General features: G+C 36.4%; 2 protein-coding genes across 2 annotated transcripts; both read left to right on the forward strand.

Annotated features, from left to right (window-relative positions):
* The first annotated feature begins 5,810 nt into the window (after positions 1-5,810).
* LOC111989540 (probable alkaline/neutral invertase F) lies at positions 5,811-9,692 on the forward strand. Its single transcript, XM_024021334.2, has 4 exons — positions 5,811-6,647; positions 7,347-7,784; positions 8,192-8,750; positions 9,208-9,692. Exons 1-4 carry the CDS (start codon positions 5,811-5,813, stop codon positions 9,504-9,506), a joined length of 2,133 nt encoding a protein of 710 aa, XP_023877102.2. The 3' UTR covers positions 9,507-9,692.
* A 3,317-nt stretch (positions 9,693-13,009) lies between these two features.
* Positions 13,010-14,013, forward strand: LOC136070542 (protein TRACHEARY ELEMENT DIFFERENTIATION-RELATED 7A-like). The gene is made up of 2 exons (XM_065780603.1): positions 13,010-13,016; positions 13,535-14,013. The coding sequence occupies exons 1-2, from the start codon at positions 13,010-13,012 to the stop codon at positions 14,011-14,013; spliced, it is 486 nt and encodes a 161-aa protein (XP_065636675.1).
* The last annotated feature ends 2,244 nt before the right edge of the window (positions 14,014-16,257 follow it).

Genomic DNA, 16,257 nt, shown 5'->3' on the forward strand with positions numbered 1-16,257 from the left:
GCAAAAAACGTAGGGGGGAAAATCCTAAAAAGAAAGAAGATTTGGATAAGAGTAAGCTGATTTTTCAGATCAGAACCAGTTTCAGTATTTTGATCATATCTCTTTACTCAAATTTTGAATTAAGCTTAAATTTTGAAAACTAAAGGGAAATTCAATTCTCCACAACTTTGCCAAAAATAGCCTAGTTTGAATTTTGAGTTCTACTAGGCCAAAAGTGCCTTGGAACATGAATATGAAATCTATTACTTGATTAGCGTGTTTTTGAAGTGTTTTCCAACTCTAAGAGCTTATTTGTTTTAATCCCATGCAACAAATCTCACTTTAAGAAAAATACTCCACCAATCACATAAATTCATTTAATTAATTTTAATCATTAACCAATCAAAATTAATTTCAATTAATCACACATGATCGACTTCACTCCACACAATGCATGCTGACTGTGCAAACTTGATCATATGATATCTTTCAATCCGACAGTGTGATTTGGAAACCTGACACATCGTCGCGACCGTTAGAATCTCAAGATCATTTTTATGATATGCAATGAATTAATTAATGCATATAATGTAATCATGATTTTTGGGGTACGTGGATGATCACTCTAGTCATCTTCCTTGATTAAATCATGGGTGCAAAATTGAGTGTCTATACTTGAGAAAAACATTTAGATGAATACTTGGTCGGCTTCTTCTTCAGTCCTTCATCGTCGTCTTCTTGCTCAATTCTTGTGCTTTGTATTCTTTTCTTCTTTGTTTTATTTTTCTCCCTTGCTATTGTTCGGTCCTCCCCTCACATGAATGAAGTTATTAGAGTTTGAAATTTCAATAGATGGTAGACTACTAGATAGAAGACTACTATTAGAATAAAGTGACGAAACAAGCTACTGACTTCACTCTTTCTATTGGACCTTGGGCATCGTGTAGAAGGCTTTAAAGCCTAAATTTTAAATTATATGTTATATTACTTATTGAACTATTGTGATATTCACATCAACTTGTGAAAAGTTTTTAACATAAGAACTTATCCTTCTTGTTTTACACAATTATTTTTCAAAACACCTCATATCAGATTATTTATTTTATACTACATTTCTTTAAAATATTATTTCTTTATCAATTTTTTATTATTCTCCAAATTCATATATATATTTTTCATATTTTTTATTATTTCTTTATCAATTTACACAGCAATAGTAACTGTAGGAACTGGGAAATTGACAGCCCAAGCCCACTAAGAATAGTGATGCCTTGTCCCTTAACTCAAGCCCACACAATTGAAATTTTAAAGAGAGTAACGTAATTCTGGGACTAAGTTCTGGTCTAATCCGAGGAACTAGAAACTCTAAAGATAGACAATTCAAATAGTAATTAAGGATTTTACTGTCCTCGGGAGAATTTGAGGATTTTTTCTTATAGATGAATGGTACAAATTCTACACCAAACCTTCCCTGTTCATTCTATAGTTTCTTTTTACACTTAAAGAAAAAAAAAGATACCCCCACTGGGAGGTTCCTCTCTCTTATATATATCCTTCCTCTTGGCATCCTAGCCCTCCACCTCTATGCCTCGGGGTTTTCCTTAGGTCACTTGTCCCATAAGAGCTCGGATGAAGGTGATAGAAGGGGCTGCTAGCTGTGAAACTACTGTTCAGGTGTCATTTCCTCATTAATGTAGCTGATAAGGTTGTTGCAATGCATTCAATGTGGAGGGGGAAGGTATACCCTTTACATGAAGCTTCCTCCCACCGTCTTGGCCCTCCTTCCATGATCTAAATGGGTCCTCCTATAATGCTATCCTGCACGCCTTTCCCTTCTCGAATCGGTGAAATCCTCGAGTTAGATACATTTTTGTGGGTGGAACTATGCGACACTTCATTTTACATTCTCTTCAGTCCTCAGACGCACTACAGTAACAATGTAGCTTTTTTTTTTTTTACACAAATTTGGCTAATATGATGTAGGTGAATTTTAGGGTTAAATGTAAAAAAAAAAAAAAAAAAAAAAATCTTTTATACTATTTTGCATTAAGCTATGTGAGTGCTCTTAGTATGTTTACTATTGATTTATTGTCTAATTGTCTCTTGAGTGGGGCATGTGTGGGAGTGGGGTAGTAATTATTAAAGAACAAAATTAGACTATTGAAGTCATTGGGATGAGGCAATGTATTTACAACTTTTATACATTAAATTGTTAATAGAGTAACACTAGTTACACAAACAAAATTAAAGTATTGAGAAAAATTCGTAATGATATGCATACAACAAAAATAATGCAACAACAAAAATTAAATTTGAGTTGAATTTTTGTCTTAATTGAGTAATGCTACAAACACAATATTGAATGAATGATTGCTTAGTTATGTATATAGAAGAAATGTAATTTATAGCATTGGTAATGAAACTATCATGTAATGAATTCAAAATATGAAAACTTGTAGAATGAAATTATAAAACTTTATGTATTTGCATGCATAATTTGTGATGTTGATATATTCAAATTTTTTATTATTAAATTTTATATAATTTATGTTTCTTATGACCACTCTAAAAATTTTTTTTGGAGTTGTCATTGGATATATTAGTAAAATGACATTTAGTTAAATGAGTCAAATGAGTTTCGTGATTTGAACATAAACATAACATGTTTATTAAACAGATCAGTTGTGTCAACCTGAATATGACATGAATTTATTAAATTTCAACACATAACTTGCTAACTTTGTGTTGTGTCATATCGTGTCATGTTCATGGGTTGTGTCGAATTTTGTCACCCCTAACTTGGGTATGTGTTGTGAACAATGATTAATATACTATTGGAAAAATGTGATTTAATTTTAGTTAACCAATTAAAAAGAGTTAAAAAGACAAAAACAAACCTGAGATATCACAAATAGAAGTAGAATATTAATCAAAATCAAACTCTTTTTTGTCTCTCTATTTAACTTATGTAATAAATCCTGATTAGTTGATGTCTTAACGAGGACTCATGGAGCTAAATTTATTTAATTGAGGCTGAGGGTTATTTAAACTGGATATTCAGTTGTATCAAGAAGCTTTGGTTTTTGGGAAGTCGGATTCAAGTGAATCATTTGTCAGCATGCTGTTTGCAAACCGTGAGGCCTTACTTAAGATTGAATAATAATTATAATAATAAAAAAATCTTTTATAAATAGCATGATTTTCCCATGAAATGAATTACTGAATGACTGCACCAAATTACAATAATATTTTACATAAAAACAACAATTTTTTTTTTTTTGGGTCTTATCAACCACTTTGAATAAAATAAGATTAAGTGTTTTAATCAAATATGCACTATACATTTTGTTCATATCAATTTCTTTTTCTTTAATCTCCAAAAAAAAAAAAAAAAATCCTTTTCTTTGAATTCCATTGAAAACGTGAGATATTTCAACTTTTCTTATTTTCATTTTCATTTTCGTATCCTTCCTTTTTTTTTTTTTTTTTCCTTTCCTTCAATAAATTTTTTTTGGTTGCTATATTATGTTACTGAATACTGTTGAAATAGATCAATTTATTAGAGTGTATCTTGAATGATTCATGCATGTTTGATTAAAAAATTGAGAAAATTATTCTTTACTAACCTAAATTACACTTTGCACCTTGAACTATTCGAATGTATGTTTTGCATCTTAAACTATGATCATTGTTAAACTTTGCACCCGGGTATTAATTAATTTTATTGTTACGTTGAATGGAAATCTATAGCATGTGACTTGCACATGTGTTTTGCTTAAGTGGCACAACATTTTTTTTTTAATACAAGATAGAAATTCTACTCTAACCTAATCTAAGTGTATATATGTGTGAATCTCTCTCCTGTAGACTTGAACTTCGACCCTTACCCTCCACACCCTACAAGCACTTATACTTGTAGAGTGACCAACGCACCAAGGGTGTGCGGTGGTGGTAGTAGTTCTAAGTGTATATGTGTGTGAATCTCCCTCTTGGAGACTTGAATCTCGGCCCTTACCCTTCACACCCTACAAGCACTTATACTTGTGGAGTAACCAACGCACCAAGGGTGTGTGGTGGTGGTAGTAGTTCTAAGTGTATATGTGTGTGAATCTCCCTCCTGGAGACTTGAACGTCGACCTTTGCCCTCCACACTCTACAAGCACTTATACTTGTGAAGTGACCAACGCACCAAGGGTGTATGGTGGCGGTGGTGGTAGCTTTACTAGTAGTAGTTTCAGTAGTAGAAGATGCTGACAAAGGACCTAAAAAAGCAAATTACGTCCGCATAAGTTCTTGGTATTAAATCCTTATGTTTTTCATAGAGCAGTCAAAACTCAAAAGTTAAATTTAAGAAAAGTTTAAGTCGTTGTATTGTAATCTCTAGAGATATTATATTATGGTTGTTCAATTCTCTTCAAGAATTTGTTTCAAGTAAACTACTTAACCTGTGTTTTATGTCCATCAAATAAAATCCTTTTCATTTACCTACTATATTACAACATAGAAAATACCTTTTTTTGGCAATAAAATAGAAAATGGGCATCACTTTGCTGCTGCTTATTCAAAAAAGTAAGAAAGAAAAGCTCCCCGGTGGTAAGGTACTACATTTGTTCAGAACTTTGAATAAATTTTGATTTGGGGACTTAGGAATTTTGTTGCGAGGGTGGAGCCATTGATGATTTTGCTTTGGATATTTAGGGTTACATATATTTTGATTTGGAGAGAGAGAGAGAGAGAGAGAGAGAGAGAGAGAGAGAGCTGAGTAAAAAATAAAGAAAAAAATTTTTGTTTTTAACTGATTGGAAAAATGGTTTTTGGTCTTTTAATGTTATGCCACTTAGGCAAAACTCACATGCGAGTCATGTGCTATAGCTTTCGTCCAACATAACAATAAATTAATGTCAAGATGCAAAGTGTAGCAAATGTTATAGTTTAAGATACAAAATGTGCATTCAAGTAGTTTAAGGTGTAAAGTGTAATTAAGGTAGTAAAATGTAATTTCCTCTAAAAAATTGTATGTTCTATTATATAAGTAAATTATATATATATACACACACATACATATTTTCCGTAAGCATTAAAACTCACATGGATTTGAATTTCTCATTAAGTTAGACTCTGACTTAACATTTCGTATAATTAATTTCTTATTCTTTGTATGGCAGTAATTTTAGGGTTTTTTTTTTTTTTTTAAAAAAAAGAGAGTTTTAACCTATGGCATTTGCTCCTGATGATAGTTTTTTATTATTAGACTAAGATACCAATCTATTTTTGGTATAGGCAGACCCAAATCTGTAATTTAACCATAAAAAATTTTATTAGTTGAACTGACTAAAACCCACAATTTTAGAGCATTTAATTGTGTTTTTCAACATGTATTTTGAAGGGTTGTAATCTGTAACATTATTTTATGAATATTATCTAGTTTTTTTAGAAAATTACTATTAGTTAATTAAATCTGAAAGCATAACGGTCGCCCAACAGTAATTCTTAGCATCCCGCGCACCCTAATGGCATCTTCGTAAATATTTGCAAAAAGTAAGCCCCATTTATTCACTCAAGTGCAAAGCTCAGAGTCTTAAGAGTCTAACCGCCAAAACTGAAACTGAAACTGAAACTGAAAACAAACCAGCATTTATATAACAACCTCTCTCTCTCTCCCTCTCTCTGCAGCCAATTTCTCTGTAAACTGTACTGTACGTACACACTCTCTCTCTCTCTCTCTCTCTCTCTCTCAAGAATCTATCGTATTTCACTGTTTATCTAGATTTTTTCGCTTCCTGTTCCTGAACTCTAAAAACTCTCTATTTTTTCTCTCTAAAATGGCTAGAATGGCTCCGACTCTCGCTCAACTTTTCGCTCTTTTGAAAAACGATGAGCCAAGCGATGACTCCGAAATCGGAATTCTCTTTGGAACCTCGTCGGAAATTTTGCAAGCAGAGTCACCAGCCGGAGCGAACGAGCTCTCGGTCCGAGAAGCTGAGGTCGCGGAATGGTTGCTCGATCTTCAATACAAGGAAAGTTCGGTTTCGGCAACTGAAAATGAGTCAAGCTCGCCTGAGAATGATTCAGATCCTCTGAATAAGGAAGGTTCAAAAGCGATCGAGAAATCGCCAGATTATATAGAGATTTATCTATATTTGGACAAACCTTCTGGCTCATCGAAAAATGCAAGTCCAAAATCTGAAGAGATATCTCTAATTTCAGAGAAAGGAAGCTTGGAATCAAAAGAGAAACAGAAAGAATCCGAAGAGAAATCTCTAATTTCAATTTCCGAAGGAAGCTTGGAGTCAAAAGAAGAAGAGGAGTCTCTGGAAAAACCATCGGATTCTTCGGAGAAAGGAGAGGCTCCGACACCGAAGCCAAAGAAGAGTGTGAGGATGAAGTGCAATGAGAACGTGTCTGTGTCAGTGTCAGAGATTCCAAGCATGCCGAAGCTCATGACGCTGAAGTCGTGTCCGAGTGTTGGCATGAGCCTTGAGAGCTTTGATCAGATAGACAATTCACCGATGTTCAGATCCAACGGTGCTGGTGGTAATGGAGAGAGCAATGCCATGGTGGAAGAGGCTTGGGAGCTGCTCAAAAAGTCTTACGTCTACTATAAAGGAAAGGAGGTCGGAACACTCGCAGCTATGGATCCAAGCGCTGAGACTTTGAACTACAATCAGGTACGATAAATACTTCTTTTCTTGGAGTTTCTTGAGAATTTGAAGCATTATCTTGATTTTATGTAAAAAAAAAAAAACTATGCAATGCAGTAGTTTCCTCTGTTTCTAAGTGATAGTATTATTATTATTATTATTAATTAGGTGTGTATTGTTCTTGATATGATGATTTATGATATCTGCACTTTTGTAATTGGCTAATAGAGTAATATCTGACTGAGCATTAGTGAATGAATGCAACCCAATTTTTGGAACAGAAGATTTAGGGACATGACATTTGTGCCACAATTCTGACGTGGTTCATTTGTAGTGGATCAAATATGTTAATTTACAACTTAATTTGTTTGCTGATAAAAATTATTTGAATATATGGACTGTTCAATGAACTCTTTTTTGGAGAACCTATAAATCAGACTCTAATGACTTTGAGAAGCTTTTTCACTACTTCTCTGTTACCATTAATAATGGAATGAGAGTGACAAGGTGCCTAGACCCATCTTGGATGATCACTTGGTCTATCATTGTGTCTTCTACACGACACTTTGCATCTACTGCAGTTGTATTATCCTAATGGCCCAATTAGATCGCATTTATAATGCTTAGACTGTTGTACGTACAAAGTGTTTCAGTAACACTAACAATCCCTGATTTGCCTACCTCCAGTTGGCCCAAAAAATATTAGTCATCTGAACTTGCTTGCAGGTTTTCGTGAGAGATTTTTTTCCTAGTGGCTTGGCCTGCCTGATGAAAGACCCCCCAGAACCTGAAATTGTAAAAAATTTCCTTTTAAAGACCCTCCACCTCCAAGGTTGGGAGAAGAGGATTGACAACTTTACTCTTGGAGAAGGTGTCATGCCTGCAAGTTTTAAAGTTCTCTTTGACTCACACCGTCTGAAGGAAACTTTGATTGCGGATTTTGGTGGGAGTGCAATTGGAAGAGTTGCACCACTTGATTCTGGGTTCTGGTGGATTATACTTTTAAGATCATATACCAAGTGTACACGTGATTACGCACTGGCGGAGCTTCCTGAGGTACAGAGGGGAATGAAATTAATACTCAATCTTTGCCTCTCGGACGGCTTTGACACTTTCCCAACACTTCTATGTGCAGATGGGTGTAGCATGATTGACAGGAGGATGGTGAGTCTTTTGTTTTCCAATCATTTTCAATAGTTTCCAGAGTAGTATTTGTATGATAGGTTTTTTAGTATCAATTAAAACAATTTGATGCTAATAAAGTTATCATATCTAGTCAATTTTTCACCATCTGTGAATGGTGAGTTTTGACAGTTCACTCGATATGGCTGAGAAGCAATGATATCATAGATTTCTATCTTTCACGTTTGGGCCTAACTGGTTGTGTACATTTCTCTAAGTTGATGTTCAGCAGTTAGTGGTAGCAATAGTTTGGGTTCCAAGAGAAGTGACACTGGCACCAGAGGATGTTCTTGTGCTTGGTTCTAGCCTTCCTAGGACCCCATTCAATATATGGGTTTTACATTTTCAGTCACTTTGAATGACAACACTTTGAAATGCCTTTGAAACAGGGAATATATGGATATCCAATTGAGATCCAAGCCCTCTTTTATTTTGCACTAAGATGTGCAAGGCAGATGCTGAAACCAGAGCGTGGTGGTAAGGAATTGATTGAGCGAATTGATAAGCGGATCACAGCTCTCAGCTTTCACATACAGCAGTACTACTGGCTCGACTTTACGCAGTTAAATAAAATATACCGGTACAAAACTGAGGAGTACTCCCACACTGCTGTCAATAAATTTAATGTCATCCCAGAGTCTATCCCTGATTGGGTGTTTGATTTCATGCCCTTGAGAGGAGGGTATTTGATTGGCAATGTCAGCCCAGCTCGCATGGACTTCCGATGGTTCTTACTTGGGAATTGCATCGCCATATTGAGCTGTCTAGCCACAGGTGCACAGGCTACAGCGATAATGGATCTTGTTGAGGAGCGCTGGGAGGACTTGGTTGGGGAGATGCCTTTGAAGATTGTTTACCCAGCACTGGAGGGACATGACTGGAGGACTGTGACTGGTTTTGATCCAAAGAATACACGGTGGAGTTACCATAATGGTGGCTCTTGGCCAGGTGAAAATCGTGAACACAAAGCTCAGAATGTAAATTGCATTGCTGCTTGGTATTTATGTTATTTAAAAATAATGTTTCAGATAAACCAACACTTTGGAACCTTACTGTATCTTAGATTCTGATCTCATGCTGTGTTACTTTGTAGTCTTTCTAGTAAATAAACATCATGAATGGATTTTATGTAATCAACTACTCATAACAATCTTCAATGAATGTTTCCTTGTTGCGACTTAAAACGGCGTTTGATATGTCTGGCCTCTTTGGTTTAGATATATGGCATTTAACTTCTTAACACTTTGGAGGCAGTGTTTCCTTGTCGTTTAGGCCTTTCAAAGACAACGCATCAATTTAGAAACCATCAGCTAAGAAATAAACTGCATTTTGATAAACAAGAAATATCTATTCATATTGTGTAACAAGCTTTGTGCTGATTTGGTGGTCGGGAATGTTTTTGTAGTTCTGCTGTGGCTACTTACAGCAGCATGCATCAAGACTGGAAGGCCTCAAATCGCAAAGCGGGCAATTGATCTGGTAGAGCAACGGCTTTCCAAGGATGGCTGGCCAGAGTATTATGATGGTAAGACTGGGCGTTACATTGGAAAACAAGCCAGGAAGTACCAGACATGGAGCATTTCTGGCTACCTGATTGCTAAAATGATGATTGAGAACCCTTCCAATCTCGTTATGATCTCTCTTGAAGAGGATAAGAGGATAGCCAATCCAAGGCTTACGCGCTCTGCTTCATTTCCACCATAGAGATGAGATTGAGGTTGAATTGCAATAACAGGTATACGGTTATCACAAATGTATAACTTTAGTTATGGGTGGATAGTATCTCAGAATCCCCATTATCTTCTATTTTTTGTGAATGGTGGCTGAAACTGTCCATTTGCTGAAAATTGGAAATAGTTTTCTTGATTAGTTGCTATTACTTGTTGGATATGATCTTAAAGTTTCATTCTTTGGGTAGAAATGCTTTGTTCTTTTTCTGTTGATTTAATAATTTGGGTATTAAAGGAGGAATAAAAAAAGTTACGAAAATTATACCCAATCCTTTTCTCTAAATCTTAGCTAAATAAATTATGTCCAAGCCTTTTCTTAAACCTTTAGCTAACTAAACATACTTATGATATAGGAACAAAGATATTGCTCTTTACTTGTTCAGAGAATGTCAGAATGTGTGCTTGATACTGCTGAACCCCAATATGTGAATATCCACGATTATGACATTGGATGTGAATTGATACCATAATTTAAATTAATACTTCAAATTAATATGGCCTTTATTTTTCTTAGATACATTCCATTCTCTATTTTTTGGACAAATATATCTAAAATATGACTCAGTTTTGGGCCCTAAAATCAGGCACCTTGTAGGTTGTAGACCATTAAACTGGATTCTGCAATCAGAACTTTTGTCTTGCTATTTAGAATTTTGACAAAATCTAACATATCTGTATATAATATTCCAGATGATTTAGAAAAATTCATGATCGTCCAATACAGATGTAGTATGCAATTAGAAGATCTACCTATTTTTTAAGGAAAGTTAATCTCCAAAGTCCAAACTGGTTTTGAGAAAAATTCCTTCAACACATACATGCCTGTTTAATGAGTTATGTGACTTGTTTAAATAATACACATGAATGGTTTATAGATCAACATGTAATTGGTTGGAGGCTTGGAGCAAAACTTTGTCCTTTTGTATGCATCATATTTGTGAGGTATGACTCAAAGTTGAGTACTAGTGGATAATTCTTGAATTTGTTTTGGAATCATTTATGTTTCAGATGGCCATAGATTTTGCATGTGAAGAAGGAATGACCAGATTAATTTTCTTCTTTCTTTCTTTTTTGGTTTTCTGTTTTGGATTGGGGAATGTCTGCAATGGATTTTCAGGCTAAAATCAGTTAGTTTCCTTAGCTCTGTACAACTTAACTTCTTGCCTTCGAAGTGCACAACAATGTTCCATGCTCTGTTAATCCTATTAGGCCATTTCTTATGCCTCCTGAATCCAAACGAATCGCTTTGAATATAAGCATAATTTAAGATCATTTTGAACTAACAGAGTTGTAGGAGATTTATGGCATAATTGCTAGTACTTCATGATTTTTGTGGCTAACAGGAGGCTGTCTGTTGTTGACAATTGACATTAACTTGGTGTCACATGCTGGCCGATATTTAGTTAGTCTGCAGATTGTCTAAATCTAGCCTAAGAAGTTTGAAGGAGTTGGCTAGTTAGTTAATCAAACAATAAATAGCTGGTAGAATAACTCCTTAATGTTCGCGTTTGACTAGGTTTCATTTAGAAATTTTCTAGATTCAGTTAGTGTTAGTATCTGGCCTAGAACCGAATATGTTTTCCCCAAGTTTTTGGATGAGATATTATTTTCTACAATTGAAAAGTACTTTTAAAACAAACTGTTAAAAGTGTATATCATTGCTTGATGCATTGCAAATACAAACTGTTACCAATACGATTGATGAGCATTACTTTGTGCTTTGAATTAGGCCCGAGTCCTCCTTTCCTAACCAAAAATTCGTTAGCAGTAATTATCATCATGGCGTTTGTTGTTGGGTAGGACTTTAGGAAGTTAAGACTCCAGTGCTTAAACATCTCACACCCCACTTGTGAAATGTCAAATGTCATAGTCACTTGCGCAATGGCTACAAATCAGCCGTTTCATCAATTTTGTCTTCTTTCACTCGCTAGATGTTCGTCATGTTATTAAGAAAAGATAGATCATGACTTTTATCGTCATTTATTCTACTTTTTTTTTTTTTTTTTTTTTTTTTTGATAGGCATTTATTCTACTTTCATTTCATGCAAATTCGCCATATCAGTGATTGTTGGGATTGGGGATATTAGAAAGAAAAAAAAGGTAATACCGAAGTGTGCGAGGAGATATAAAAAAAAAAAAAAAAAACAAAAAATCGAACCACCAATCAAAAGGATTTGCAATCATAGCCATATGAATTTCAGTGATCATATCAATATGTATGCCACTTACCATAGCAACAATATCCTCAATGACATTTGTTTCAATGGCATTGCCTTCTTCATCCTTTTTCTTGTTCTTTAAGAGTTTACATTTGCGAATGTAATGGCCTTTCTTTCCCCAATGGAAACATGCTCGATTCTTCTTGTCCTTTTTGGGATTCTTGGAATTGTTCTTTTTGAAACTACTCCCACTTTTGTTCACTTTCAAGTGCTTATTGGTCTTAGTCGAACTCCTACTTTGAACATTGTTCACATTCACTTTAGAATAGGTGTTAGTTACATCTCTAACCCGACTTTCCTCTTCAATTCAAAGATGTTGTCCGAATTGTTCTAAAGTGAGATCATCTGACATATGCAGAAGCTTCTTCCTAAAATTATTCCAATTTGGTGGGAGTTTCGCAATGATTGCACCCACTTTGAATGATTCAGGAATATTGATTAATAAATCACGGAGTTTATTGACCAAAATCTGTAACTCATGCACTCGATCTAAAACTGAGACATTATCAAGCATTTTATAATCAAAATACTTCTGAATAATAAAATTATTTGTACCTATTTTCTCAGTTTTGTACTTTGATTCCAAAGCATTCCAAATCTCTTTCGGTGATTTCATTGATGTGTAGAGATCATAGAGACGATCCGAAAGAGTATTGAGAATGTGCCCTCTGCATATCAATTCATCTTCCTCCCGTTTCTTTCTTTGTGCCTTAATCTCATCAGTATCTTCATCACTCGCAGGAGGAAAAGGCATCTAATTCGGGTCCAAGACATAGAAAAGTTTTAGTGCAGTAAGTAGGAATTTCATCTTATCTTTCCATCGAGAGAAATTAGTTCCATCAAAGCGATCCAATTTCACCAACTCATGATTCAACATCTTTAATGCTGAAACATCACTTACTCCTTCCATCGTAGGAAATATTGTCTAAGATTGTTAGGATTATTACACAGAGTAATAATGGAAGAACAAGATTAAAAGAAAAGACAAAAGGAAAGTAGATAACTTGGAGGCACTATATCATTTTCCGTAGACAATATTTGCCCCCCACACTTTTGTTGCTAAAGGGTTATCGCAAATTTGTCTCCAAGATACAACCAAGGTGTTGGATTCTACAGATAGAAATTCTATAGAATGACCACAGGATTTCTTGTGTTTCTTTTGTTTCTCTCCAACTTTGAAATTGTGAAAAATTAGTTTTTCAAGAGAACATAAGCCTCTATTTATACCCATAGGATTATGTTTTATGAAAAGACACATATGGAGAGTTAGTTATTTCATGAAACCTCATTATGTTTCATGAAAAGGCATATATGGAGAGTTAGTTATTTCATGAAACCTCGTTATGTTTCATGAAAACGCATGTATGGAGAGTTAGTTACTTTTTCATAAAACGGTTAACAAAGATTGAAACCTCGTTACGTTTCATGAAAAGGCACGTGTGGAGAGTTAGTTACTTTTTCATAAAGTGGTTAACAAAAATTGAAACCTCTTCAATCTTTCTTAATAGTCACCAGAAAATTCTAGAAAATTCAGATTTCAAATTTTCACTTAGAAAATTCCAAAACTTGAATTTTCACTTTATGAAACCATATTCTCCAAACTCAACCATCATTATTACAACCTATCCTTGTATATACCTATATATACAACACTATATTTGTTCCATCAATGTTTGAGAATATAGATTTTGGGAGGATCAATTTTGAGATTTCGCCTAAAAATGGTCATGTTCCTCCATTTGGGCCTAGCAAGGGAATGTATGACTCTTCTCCACCTCTTCAGGGTTTGCCCAAAAAGGCCATTATCCTCCATCTGAGCCTAGCAAGGGAACGTCTGACCCTTCTCCTCCTCCTCTTCCTCGTGGTTTGCCCAATAATGGCCACTATCCTCCATCTGGGCCTAGCAAAGGAATGTCCAAACCTCATCCCCTTCCTCATGGTTTGCCTAATAATGGCCACTATCCTCCATCTGGGCCTAGCAAGGGAACATCCGACCCTCTTCCCCCTTCTCATGGTTTTCCTAATAATGGCTACTGTCCTCTATCTGGGCCTAGGAAGGGAACGTCTGACCCTCCTTCCCTTCCTTATGCTTTGCCCAATAATGGCCACTATCTTCCATTTGGGCCTAGCAAGGGAACATCCAACCCTCCTCCCCCTCCTCATGTTTTGCCCAATAATGGCCACTATCTTCCATCCGGGCCTAGCAAGGGAACGTCCGACCCTCCTCCCCCTCCTCATAGTTTTATTCCAATTAGGGACTAAGAATATTGGATCTTTGAGAACTAAGCCTTTTATTTGTCCACACAATAAGTATTACCTGAATGTCACCTCTTTCTCAAACTCTGCATTGCATAGCATGATGGGACAATAACTCTCCAAGTTCGTCCATTAAGCTCGTCCACATAACAGAGCACGCCCGTTAAAATGCTCGTCCAGGAAGAGATCGTCCTAGTAGAGTCCTGGTCAATCTCGTCCTGGAGAGCACGTCTTGAACAATGACGTCCTGGGTAAGATCATGACTCTTCACTACGAACCGTTGCCAGCAACGGTTAAAGAAAACAGAGCCAAGCAATATAACTTCGATGGCAGTTATGGAAGTTATCTCCAAGCTTTCTGGACTCCGCAACAACGGGGGAAATTACATAAAAGAAATAACCGCTTATACAGACTATATAAGCATTCTACGAGAAGGTAAAGGGATCCAGTTCTTTTTTCCAACATACTTGGAATTACACAAAATATTGACTTTGCCAACAGAGGTTTTTTGGCCGGCCTTCACCGGTCTCCTCTGATTTCTTTCTTTGTTTTTTCAATATTCGTCAACACCCTCTTGATCGTTAGCGCCCTAGAGTTTCAGCCCACTGATTTCTGAGGAATTATCAGTTGGCGCCGTCTGTGGGAAAGAATATTTGTCACGCTCGAACTTTATTTGTTCAGTTCTGCAATTTCTTTCTCGAATAAAGGGTTGAAATGGTTCGGACAAGATCAAGGGCTACTAGTCCAGGCCCTCAAGAGAGTAGAGACGCTTCCAGTAATCCCCGTCGCAGCCACCAATCGGCGCCTATCATGCAACCATCTTTTGTTCAACATGTGCAGTCGATGGCCACAGCCATGGCAGAATTAACTCGTCAAAACTAGGAATTGAGAAGAGAAATTAATCTAAGAAGGCAACAGTATGAGGCCTATGGAGAAGAGCATGGACAGAGCCAAGGAGATGGAAGAAATGCAAAGCCAGAAAGCCAATCAAGGGGTACTGCACCAAGATGGGTGCCACATTTGGAGAGGGAAATGGACCAGATGAGGAAGGTTATGGACGAGATGAGGGGGAACATGAGGAGGACCAATCCTGTAGAAGATTTAGTTCACAGAACTGATTCTCCCTTTACGGCGTCCATCAATGGCCATCCCTTGCCACCAAAGTTTAAGATGCCTTCTTTAGACTCATATGATGGGATGCATGACCCCTTTGACCATATTGCTACCTTTAAGACTACTATGCATCTTCAAGGGGTTGTAGATGAGATAATGTGTAGAGCCTTCCCCACTACCCTCAAAGGGCCCGCGCGAGTGTGGTTCAGTGAGATACCCCCAAATTCGGTAAGTACCTTTGAAGAGTTAAGCAAGTTATTTGTTAATAATTTCATTGGAGGACAAAGGCACAAACGTTCCTCGTCTAGCCTATTAACCATAGAACAAGGAGAAAATGAGAGCTTGCGGTCCTTCATTACTTGGTTTAATAGAGAAGCCTTGGCGGTAAATGAGATGGATGATAAGCTACTGTTAGCAGCCGTCCATAATGGGATCAATTTTGATCTATTCATTCACAAGCTTTATGAACAAGAGCCCCAGACTATGGCTAAACTCATCCATTCGGCCCAGAACTTCATGAATGCAGAAGACGCAATTATTGCCAAGAAGAGGAAAAGAATGGAAGCGAATGCTCAGCACCACTTCGAACAAGGTCCTTGTCCAAAGAAGGGACAAACAGAAGATAGGAAAGACCGAGACAATAAGAAGGCAGGTCTAGTGCGGAATCAAAAGTATACGTGCGGAATCAACAGACACAGATAATGTTTCGATTTAAAACAGCAAATTGAGAATCTCATTAGACAAGGGAAATTGAGAAATTTCCTTGGACGAGATCACAAAGACGAGAAGTTGAAAGGGAAAGTAGAAGAGTCGTCGCGACCTCCACTTAGAGAAATAAGAGTAATTATAGGAGGTTCAACAGCTTAGTCGTCTAAGTCAAGAAGGACATACCTGAAGGTAGTTCAGAATGTTCAACTCTCTGGACAATTTACCAGTACGGGAAACATAGACGAACAGGTGATCACTTTTACGGATGAGGATGCAGAAAGAATTCATCACCCTTATGACGATGCTATTGTCATCACCTTGGTTATTGCTAATTATACAACCAGAAGAGTATTGATAGACAATGGAAGCTCAGCAGATATTCTGTATTATCCAACTTTTCAGCAAATGAGGGTTGGACGAGACCAACTC

The sequence above is a fragment of the Quercus suber genome, unplaced genomic scaffold (assembly GCF_002906115.3).
Source record: "Quercus suber isolate HL8 unplaced genomic scaffold, Cork oak 2.0 scaffold_240, whole genome shotgun sequence".
Classification (NCBI taxonomy): Eukaryota; Viridiplantae; Streptophyta; class Magnoliopsida; order Fagales; family Fagaceae; genus Quercus; species Quercus suber.